The sequence below is a fragment of the Dama dama genome, chromosome 21 (genome assembly GCF_033118175.1).
Source record: "Dama dama isolate Ldn47 chromosome 21, ASM3311817v1, whole genome shotgun sequence".
Lineage (NCBI taxonomy): Eukaryota > Metazoa > Chordata > Mammalia > Artiodactyla > Cervidae > Dama > Dama dama.
The window spans coordinates 71,329,113-71,340,489 of NC_083701.1; the positions used below are offsets into that span (position 1 = coordinate 71,329,113).

Below are 11,377 nucleotides of genomic sequence, written 5' to 3' on the forward strand. Positions count from 1 at the left end.
TCATTTGATAGGGATTGCATTGAATAGGTAATTGCTTTGGGTAATATTCATTTTGGTATTTAGGTATGCTCATTTTCACAATATAGATTTTTACAATCCAAGAGCATGGTATATTTCTCCATCTATTTGTTTCTTCCATTTGTGTTCTGCTCTACTTATTAGAAAACGTAAAAAGATGTAATTTCATTTTACATTTCATTTTATGAATAGAAAATCATCCTGGTAAGTTTGAATCCCTGCAAGTATAAGCTGGTGCTCTTATTCAAGTAGACCTGGTCAATCCCAGTTCTTCCGTATGACAGTTTTCTGATTTTTCTTAACCTAAGTCTCTGTTCCTTATTGGTTAAAATTGGGATAATAGTGTAAAATAGTAGTGAAGTTATATGAAGATTAAGTGAGTTTTTCTTAGAAACGGTTTTAAGATAGTATCTAGAAACACATAAATGTAAATTATTTATAGTAAACAAACAGTATCTGCATTCAGTGAACTTACACTTCTTTAGTGGAGAAGTGATACAAATAATTATAACAAAAGGTAGAAATTGATAAGAATCTAGGAGTCACATAGCTAAAGTTTTGTGGGAGTTCTTCATATCAGACTCGTTTCTATGTTCTTAAATTATTTATTTTGTATTGGGGTACAGCTGATTAGCAATGTTGTGATAGTTTCGGGTGAACTGTGAGGGGCTCAGGCATGAGTCCCTTCACATGCATGTGTCCGTCCTCTCCCGTCCAGGCTGCCACGGCACATTGAGCAGAGTTCCGTGTGTGGTACAGTAGGACCCTGTTGGTTATGCATTTCAATCATGGCAGTGTCAGACTTACTTTTAAATGAAGAGACTCAGAAAGCCATTGTTAAAGGTGAAGAACATGTTCCTTGACACATAAGAGGCAGTAAATAATTATTGATCAAATGCACCTTGAAAGATGGTCAGATGTGGACAGAGGAGGAAAAGGAAGTAATTTCTAGGTAGAGGGAGAAACATGAACAAAAGCAGAGAGGCCAGTATGTTTGCTAGGAGGTGTGGGTGGTGTTTTGCCTTTTGTTTGATTCAGTTTATCTGGCTTTATAGGGTTCATGAAGAAGAGGGTGAGAAGTGATTGAGAAAGTAAAATGGAGCCAGGTCATGAAGACCCTTTCCCACTTAGGGGTCGTCAGACTCAAGAGTGTGTGTTTTCTTTGGTAGGTTGGGGAAGTCATTGAAGGGTTTTGAATGGCACACGGTAAGATCATAGCTGGACTTGAGGAAGGATGCATGCAGCACAGGGTATTTCTGGTCCTAAGTCCCAAAGTTGCTTTAGGAGTTTGAGTTTGTGTGCAAAATTACTTTGTGGATGAGGTAATTCAGTAGCAGTTTCTGAGCCCTGATTTGGGACTGTGAGGAGGAGAGCTGCTTTCACTGGAGAGCTGCTCTGGTTGAAGGCAGAGTAAATATTATCCTCTCAGGCCTCCAGCAGTGGCATGATCTCAAAACATTGACATTTCATTTAGTAAAAGGGTTTTGCAGGAAAAAAAATGTTTAAAAACTTAACAAACTAGCAGTATATGTGTTGGTTGCCTTTGAGAGGAGATTGGCTGGAGAAATTTGATTAGGGGACTTCTGCAATAATCTTGGCATGAAGGGAAAATGGAACGGATCTGTTGAATGGGCGAAAACTGGTGACCTCCAGGATGTGGTCAGCTGCTACAGCCAGCGCAGAGCAGGTAGGGATTGAAAGTGGTCGATGCACAGTCTGGGGAAAAAGAAACTAGAGACAGAATGAAAGTTTTGAAGATGGGACCAGGGGACTCAAGACCTCTTGGATCAAGAGCCCTGTTCCTTGGAGCCCCATCACATTTATTTAGTGTCTTGACAACAGAAACAATCTGTTGTGCTGGTTGAAGTCAGCCTCCTGTGACCCCGGTCATGTCTCCCATTTTATTGATTACTTTAAACTGTCTTTGTTATTTTCTTGTACAAGGGCTATCACCTAGCTGGAGGTCATAGACCCACATAAGCCTTGGGAAAACATCTTGGTGTGTGCACAAGCAGCATTCTGAACTTGCACTGACCTGGCGTTCCGAGGTCCACACTGTTTTTCTTTAGTTTAGCAGGGTATGACGACCCCAACGAATCAACCCAGTGTACTTTTATTTGGGTTATGCTGTACTGCTATATTTTGCTTTTATTCTTTCCCATGGTGATTTTCTTATGGCTTAGTCAGAGCAACAGGCGGCTGTTAACCCTTGCAGTGAACCAGCATGGCAGTTTCAGTAACTGTGTATTTGTCCTTGAGCAAATCTTTGAAATTATGTTAATTTTGACAGGTTCAAAATCAACATGCAAAAGAAGACTCTCTTGCTGATGACCTCTTTAGGTAAAGTTTAATTTCAGCTTTCTTGTGAATTGTTGTATATAACACTCAGTTCTGTTGATAGAGTTTAAATGTTTCGACCCCTTTCCTTAAAATTACACTTGGTACCTTCACCTAAATACTATTTTGTCTTGGTTTTAATTTTTTTTTTAACTACTTGAGCACCTCTTTACTACTGCATATAGCTTCAAGGCTTGGGCTTAATTCAGTTGCACTGTATCACAAGATGTTTAAAACACATGTGGGCATTTGGGCTTCCCTGGCGGCTCAGGGGTAGACAATCCGCCTGCCAGCACAGGAGATGCAGTCTGATCCTTGGGTCGGGAAGGTCCCCTGGAGAAGGAAATGGCAGCCCACTCCAGTATTCTTGCCTGGGAAACCCCTGGACAGTGGAGTCTGGTGGGCTGTAGACCAAGGGGTTGCAAGAGTAAGATGTGACTTAGCAACTAAACCGCCACCACCGTGGGGTATTTAGACAAATGAAGGTCCCTGAGCTGGGTGAGTCTGACTGATGTATTTTGAGATCTTCAGCCCTGAGTAGGAAGAATTATGAGTGAATGGAGTTTGAAATCAGATAAGTAAAATACCAGACATGAAAATAAGAAGCTGGATTAGAGTTTCAAAGCAGGTTTTTGTGAGAGGGTTAGAGGAGTTATAATGGGTAATAATAATTTAATTCAGATTTAACATTTTCAGCATTCTTGCAGGCCCAACAAGTTTTATAAAAATTAGCTCTCAAATATTCATAAAATACAATATAGTAGGTAGACACTGGCTAGGGTGGAATAATGTTTTCCCAAAGAAATACTGTAATTTTGAGTCTGTTTCATAGCCAATTTGATTTTTAATTATATTATTGAGAGTATGAATCATTGATGAAAATGTTGACAAATAGTGCTGATTTTTCGTAAGTATAGTCAGATGAGAATAGTTGCCCAACTACATTTGTTCAGTTGCTATAGGAGAAGACTTTTTATAACATAATTATATTTTAGGTTCATTCTGCTCTTTTGGGCAAATGGTAAAATTTAATGTGGGAGTAGAGAGATCTGTTTGCAGCTAGTCTGGAGAAAGTATAAAAACATGTATTAATTTTTAAACTGTTGTTTTCATTAATTACTTTAAAGCTTTTACAGGATTTTTGATGATGTTTTACTTTAAGTCTTCGCTTAATATTTGATCCTAGGGATAACATTGGCATTCTCATTCTGTTTGCCAAAGTGTGTCTATATTTTGAAAGCCCTTTAACTTGTGAAAGGAGCACCATTATTTATCTAGATACCATCTGACTCAGTTTCTTTCTTTGCAGATACAATCCTAATGTTAAAAGGAGAAGATAACAAGGTTTTATGAAGAAGCCACAGAAAAACATTTCCTGTTTAGTATTTACTTCGAGTTTCCTCTGCAGTACGTTCATACTGTGTATAGAAGATTTAAGTTTATGGCCTAAATTTGTTAAATAAAACACACAAACTCAGTTTCTTTTGTTTATGACAATAAGTATTGTTTGTTCTGTTTTTAGTCTTTGTCATCTCATCTTTTATAATTTTTTTTCATTTTTAAATGTGATTTTAACTTACTGAATAGTTAATATAGTCATAGTTCAAAATTCTAAAAGTATAAAAAGGTAAAAGGTTAAAAAGTCTCCCTTTTACCACTGTCCTGGCTGTCTGTCTCCTTGCCTCTGAAAAAGTCCATGATACTCATTTCTTTACAGAGATTTTTAGTGCCTATTCAAATTTCTATGCATATCATTTTTCAGTAATTTCCTATAGAAATGATACAATGTTATATACCTTACTCTTTTTTTATTGACTGGATTGGAAGGTTATAGTAACATCAGAGCATAGTATTTTTCCTTTTTATCATTTTTTCTTTTCCATTATGCTGTAGTCTTTCCTGAACTGAAGTAACCCAAGTGAAATGGATTCTAGTATTGAAGATGCCACCCACTTATTATTCTAATATTGGAAATGACAGTGGAGGGTGTCATCAAGCTTGGGGACATCTCCCTAAAATGAGGTAAGACCTGTGTGGTGGTCTTACTAAACTGGGTGTTGAGTAACACTCTAAAAAGTTGAGCTTTTTAGAATCCTAGTTTTTTTAATCTAAAAAGTAGAAATGGTAAGATTGTCTTCTTTCTACCTAAAAGGGAGATGATAAGGAAAAACTTTGTTTTTCCAAATTTTGTCATATAGACAGCTTTCAGTGTACATTTTAATTAGGGTAAAGTCTTTTTGTCTCCTCTAAAGACTGATACATTTTGTCTTAGGAGATAGAGCATGCTTTTTATACTGACTGAAAACTTCCTAGTTTCACATAGATTCTGCCACCCTAACAAACTTAAGATAGCCTAGCATGAAAAGTTATACCATACATTAATTTGTATTGTTGTTAAGTCTGCATGGAAGATCCAGTGTTCCACTATATTCAGGCAGGGGAAGTCACCGTGTTTAAATCCTGACTAAGGCCCTTTGCACTCTTGACCAGCCTTCAGAACATGTTATTTCCTTTCAGGAGATAGTTTGTAAATGTCCTAGATTTTTCTTATTTATTTTTATCTCACTGTCCCTTCAAATTCTTTGTTAAGGAAACATTATTAAATGTGTATTCAAAATGCTCTTCACAACACTGAAAGAATTCGAAGATAAATGAGTAACGGTCTCTCTACTCTCCTAACAGTCTCTGTTCTCTCTAGGAGTAGTCTAAAAGCTCAAACACTCCAGAACTGGTGGTCTGAGTGTTTTAAATTTCCTTAAAGTTCTCTTTGGCATAGACAGTATTGTTAACTAGATGGAAGGTGTTTACCATTGCTTTGCATAGATCCTTCTGTGCTGCAGTTTTTATAAAGCTGTTAGCTCTGCCCCGAACAACTTTAGTCGCAGCCATGCTTCGATACGGTGTGTACCTTTTCCCTTGGATTTTTGGGGGACTCTTTTTTCCTAAGCATGTATGTGTTTTAGGAGGAAGGGGGGGTGAAACTTGCTGCCTCCCTTTCTTTAATGCATGAGAACTCTGCCCGCATTTTGACCTGGGGCTTTAGGTGGTGGCAAGGAAGAAGTAGCCTAACCTTTGGCCATAATCTCACAGTTGTCCATTGCCTAGCAGCACTTTTGAAGTGGCATACTGCCTTTCCTTTCTTGAGCCGTAAAGTTCTTTCTGCCCAGAACTATCCTCCTTTCTTCCTAAGTGGACAACTGAAAACTTGCGGGCAGTCACCCTAGTGGGAGTCTACCTTTGCTTCTTTGAATGATCATGATCCAGATGCCTTAGATCAAAGCACATTGTGACGTAGGTACAATGTTCTCCTCCCAAGTTTAACAAGAATGATTGTATAACTTGTTTTGAACATGCTCGCTCTTTTGTCAGGCTGTTATCAATTGTGAATTCACAAATATGATGCTGTGGAGTCACTTTGCTTACCTTTATAAGAGGTTGATACGGGGTAAGCAGACTTACTGGAAGTTATTTTATTGCTCTAAATCATGGAATCACTTCATGGCAAATTGATGGGGAAACAGTGGAGACAGACTTTATTTTGGGGGGGCTCCAAAATCACTGCAGATGGTGACTGCAGCCATGAAATTAAAAGACACTCCTTGGAAGGAAAGTTACGAACAACCTAGACAGCATATTAAAAAGCAGAGACATTACTTTGCTAACAAAGATCTGTCTAGTCAAGGCTATGGTTTTTCCAGTGGTCATGTATGGATGTGAGAGTTGGACCATAAAGAAAGCTGAGCGCCAAGGAATTGATGCTTTTGAACTGTGGTGTTGGAGAAGACTCTTGAGAGTCCCTTGGACTGCAAAGAGATCAAGCCAGTGAATCCTAAAGGAAATCAGTCCTGAATATTCATTGGAAGGACTGATGCTGAAGCTGAAACTCCAATACTTTAGCTACCTGATGCGAAGAGCTGAATCATTTGAAAAGACCCTGATGCTGGGAAAGACTGAAGGAGGGAGGAGAAGGGGATGACAGGATGAGATGGTTGGATGGCATCACTAACTCAATGGACATGGGTTTGGGTAAACTCCGGGAGTTGGTGATGGACAGGGAGGCCTGGCGTGCTGAGGTCCATGGGCTGCAAAGGTCGGACACGACTGAGCGACTGAACTGAAACCATGGGACTGAGTGCCACTCGGATTTCTCCCATCACTGTATAAGCTAGCCTCCCATCTAGTGTGATCACTTCTTTAAAATGGAGTCTTGGTTTTATTAATAAACTGCAAGGAGATCCAACCAGTCCATCCTGAAGGAGATCAGTCCTGAGTGTTCACTGGAAGGACTGATGTTGAAGCTGAAACTCCAATACTTTGGCCACCTGATGTGAAGAACTGACTCATTTGAAAAGACCCTGATGTTGGGAAAGATTGAGGGCAGGAGGAGAAGGGGACGACAGAGGATGAGATGGCTGGATGGCATCACCGACTCAATGGACATGGGTTTGGGTAAACTCCAGGAGTTGCTGATGGACAGGGAGGCCTGGCGTGCTGCGGTTCATGGGGTTGCAAAGAGTCGGACACGACTGAGCGACTGAATTGAACTGAAAGATGCCATCAAAAAACCACAAACTATTAGAACTACTAAATGAATTCAGTAACACTGCAGCATACAAAGTTAATATATAGGAATCTGTTGCATAGATTTCTACATCTGGTAACAAACTCTCAGATTTTTAAAAATATTCCATTTACTCTTGCATCAGAAAGAATAAAATACCTAGGAGGTATTTATAACCAAGGATATAAAAGATCTCTACTTAGAAAAGTATAAGATAATGATGAAAGAAATTGAAGATGATAAAAGCAAATAGAATAGTATACCATGCTTATGGATTGGAAGAGTTAATATCCAAATAACCATACTACCCAGAGCAATCTACAGATTCAGTGCAATCCCTATCAAATACCAATGGCATTTTGTCTAGTTTTCAGAGAATCAGACAATTTTAAAATCTGTATGGTAACACAAAAGACCTCAAATAGTCAAAATTATTTTGGGAAGAACAAGGCTGGAGAAGGCATTATGCTGTCTGATTTCAAACCACACTATGAAGCTACAGTGATAGGAAGTTTTATGGTACTGGAACAAAGTAAGGGAGCCCAGAAGTGACCTCATATTTCTATGGTCAATTAATCTATAGCAAAGGAAGCAAGAATATACAATGGGAAAAAGACAACCTCTTCAAAAAATGGTGTTGGGAAAACAGGACCCCTACATGCAAAATAATTAAACTGCACTACCTTCTCATACCATATACCAACATCAACTCAAAATGGATTCAAAGTTTAACAACACCTGAAACCATAAAACCCCTAGAAGAAAACATAGGTAGTGTATTAACATTAGTCTTTCAAATATCGTTTGGTGGGGATATATGTCCTCAGACAAGAGAAACAAAAGTAAACATAAGTGTGACTACACCAAAATAAAAAGCTTTGGCACAGCAAAGGAAACTATTAACAAAATGAAAAGTTCTACTGAATTGTGAGAAAACGGATGCTAACTGTAGAGAAAGATGGTGGAGTAGAAGGATGTGCACTCACCTCCTGTGAAAACACCAAATCACAACTAGCTGCTGAACAATCATCAAAAGGAGGATCTTGGAACCCACCAAAAAAAGATGCCCCATGTCCAAGAACAAAGGGCAGGAGGGGTGCAATCACATTTAAAATCAAACCTCTTACTTGCCAGACTCATGGAGGGCACAAAGAAAGCGCTGTGTTTACCAGGACCGGGGAAAGGAGTGGTGACTGTCACAAGAGACTGGGTCGGGCCTGCGAGAGTCTGAGGGTCTCCCCGCCGGGTCAGCGGTGGCCTGCCGCGGGGGCAGGGGCACTGATGGCGGCAGCCCTGGGAGGAGGCATGGTGTGGGGCAGAAGCCCTCTTGGAGGAAGGCGCTGGGACGATCCACAAACAGGAGATCGATTATACCAAAGACGTTCTCGCACTGCTGTGCAAGTCCTAGGCCCCACAAGACTGCCCAACCTGGGGACCTGGCGAAAGGAATGGGAATCCCCCGGGAATTTGGCTTTGCAGTTCAGCTGGATTTGATCGCACAACTTCTATAGGCCTGGAGAACAGAGACTGTTGGAGGGCACAGACAAAGCCACGTGCACACGAGAACCCAGGAGAAAGGAACCGTGACCCCACAAGAGACTGAGGCAGACTTGCCTGTGTGTCTGGGAGGCTCTGGAGCAGGCGTGGGTCTGCGACGGCCTGCCGCGGGGTCGGGGCACTGGCAGCTGTGGTCCCGGGAGGCGAGGAGTGCTGGCCTAAGTTCTCTTGAAGGAGGTCACCATCACCCCTGGACGGAGCCCATAGCCTGCCACAGAGACTGCAGCTCCAGGACTGGGCTGCCTCAGGCCAAAGTACTGGGAGCACGGCCCATCACAGAAAACCGGATTAAAGACCTACGGAGCACGGCCCCGCCCAGCAGAGCAAGACCCAGGTTTCCCCGATTGCTCTGATGGGCAGGGCCAGGCTCAGGAAATGTGCGTTTCCATTCACCCCATTATATCTTATTTCCACATATCCTAAGTCTTCCTTCTCAATTTCTGAATTAAGTTTTTATTTATTTTCATTAAATGCTGTCATTTTCCTCTTAATACTCAATTGGATTTTAAATAAGGAATTAGAAAAACAAGTTAGAATTTTCATTTCTGAAATTTCTTTCCTTCATGGAGGTATGTTTCACCAGATATCACATGCCTTCAATGTGAAGAACTTCCTTTAACATTTCTTTTGTGCATATTTCCTGGTGTCAACTTTTTTGTTTTCATTATAGAATTTTAGCTTGACTTTTTTTTTTTTTCTCTTCGGCATTTTAAAGATATTGTTCTACTGTATTCTTGATTTATGTTGTCCTGGTTAAGTTGTTCATTCTTTCCATTGTTCAGTTATGTGTCAAAATCTTGACTGCTTTTTAAAATTTTTCATCTTTTTTAGCAATTGATTGTTATCTTAATATGTATTGTTTGCAGTTCGAGTTTCTTGATGGATGCATGGGTTGCTTTTTATTTTTTAAATCAAGTTTGTAAAAATTTTAACCTTTATTTCCCCACATATATTTTCCTGTTCCAGTCACTCTTGATTTCCTCTGGATCCAACTATACATGTTAGACCACTTGTTATTTAGCTCATATGTCAGTTTTCTTAAATTCCTTTTATCTCTTCTTCAGTTTGAACAGTTCCAATTAAACTGTCAAGTTCACTGACCTTTACTCCTATAGTGTCTTGTATATTTTTATGCCCATGTAGTAAATCTTTCATTTCAGAATGTATTTTTAAGCTGTAGAAGATATGGGGTTTTTATGTTATTGTTCTCAGACTCACTCACTTAAGAATTAAATATTCTTTAATATTTTGAACATTTATGTAGTAGCTTTTAAAGTGTTTCTGCTATTTGTAATATCCGTGTCAACTCTGGATCTGTTTTGATGACTTGTTTTTTCCCTCTGCTTATGGCCTTCACACCTAATTTTTTATTGCATGTTGTATACTGCGGATGCTGTAATGCTGCTGAGGACCTGGATTCTGTTGTCTTTAGAGAGCGTCAGGTTCCGTGGCAGCAGTTAATTAGCTTACTGGCACATTTAGTGTGATCTTCTTGAGGACTGGTTTTAGGGTAATGCTGATTTATAGTAACTATTTCAAAGGCTTGGCCAGTTTGGGGTCTCAACTGAATGTCAATGTCTGGCCTTTATTTAACTTTTACAAAAGTAAAGTCAAAAGTTCACATACTCAGACTGCTTAAAACAAGAGAGCTATGACTAAATCTTATTTTTATTGTATTATTTCCAAAACTCCAAAGAGATTCTGCTTTTTAATCATTCTTTCAAGAGCTAGATTTTTGAGGAAGTAAGGAGATGCCCGTATCACAGTATGACTAGTCAAAATATTTAGTGCTTTCCTCTCTCCCTGAATTAAGTAGTTGATATTGATGGATAATGATAGATTTAAAATAATGGGACAGAAATTGATCAAGAGTATATTACAACAGAGAAAACACTGATGTTACACGCAACACAGGGCAGCTAGGTTTGAGGGAGAATTGAGAAATGGGAGGTTACTAAAAATGAAATTCTTAACCAGGTTTATTAAGGCCCTGTTGAAGTTTTATTTTCCCTGAAATCTTTGGTGAATATTCTCATTGTAAAAATGCTATTGAATGGGTAAAAGGGACTCCTCTGGCAGGCTACAGTCCATGTGGTCGCAAAAGAGTTGGACACAACTTGGCAACAAGAAATCATCTTCCTAACAAACTCATTTTCAATTTAGAAGCAAAGAAAAGCATCCCATCAACTCATTCAGAGCTCAAAAGAACAAGAAAGTGCTCAATCAAGTGCACCAAAGGATGTCATACCTTATCGACAGGTGTGAAATTAATTTGAAAAAGTTATGATAAAAACTGGTACATCATTTCTAAAATCAAGCTAATCAGACGTGACATTATCAAGAGAATAAGAATTCATCCAAAACAACTAGTTGTAGATGTCTCTTCCAAACAATATTTTAAGGTGAATTAATAATTTTTAATAAATTCTTAATAATAATAAATCTATAAGCACATGGACAGATAAATATTGACTTCTAGTCCATTATACCAAAAAAATAGACTTTCAATAAAAACATTCCAGGTGAAATAAATTTAACCAAAAAGACAAAAAAGAGAGACAGACTGAGAAATTCAATTTGCCACAGAGAACTTTGTAATACTTCTTTGTCTAACACAAAATGTCTAGAGATTTGTATGAAAATACAGACATTAAGCACACCTAGGTATAAACCAAGACAGAACACATACTTCAATAAATAACCACAGGATTAAACGCTATGTCATCTCCAACGAAGCATTTCAAAGTAACCATCTTGAAAATAGGAAAGGCAGGTTTTAACCTTCTATATTTTAACCTTTAATAATTCTGATAATACTCAAAAAGTACTGTGATATTAAAAGTACTTACACCCAAACATCTTTAAGTTTCAGTGACAGAAATTAAATCAGTGTCCACACAGAAA

At 38.8% G+C, this 11,377-nt stretch overlaps 1 protein-coding gene across 4 annotated transcripts in view; it reads left to right on the plus strand.

The window, feature by feature from the left end:
• The window catches only part of NBN (nibrin), a 56,997-nt gene extending 53,165 nt beyond the window's left edge, over positions 1-3,832 (plus strand). For all 4 annotated transcript variants that reach the window (XM_061123819.1, XM_061123821.1, XM_061123820.1 and 1 more), the window contains 2 exons: positions 2,309-2,358; positions 3,665-3,832. In XM_061123819.1, coding sequence (XP_060979802.1) covers positions 2,309-2,358; positions 3,665-3,695 — 81 coding nt within the window. In that variant the 3' untranslated portion in view covers positions 3,696-3,832. The remainder of the gene's footprint in view (positions 1-2,308; positions 2,359-3,664) is intronic.
• Positions 3,833-11,377: the final 7,545 nt, after the last annotated feature.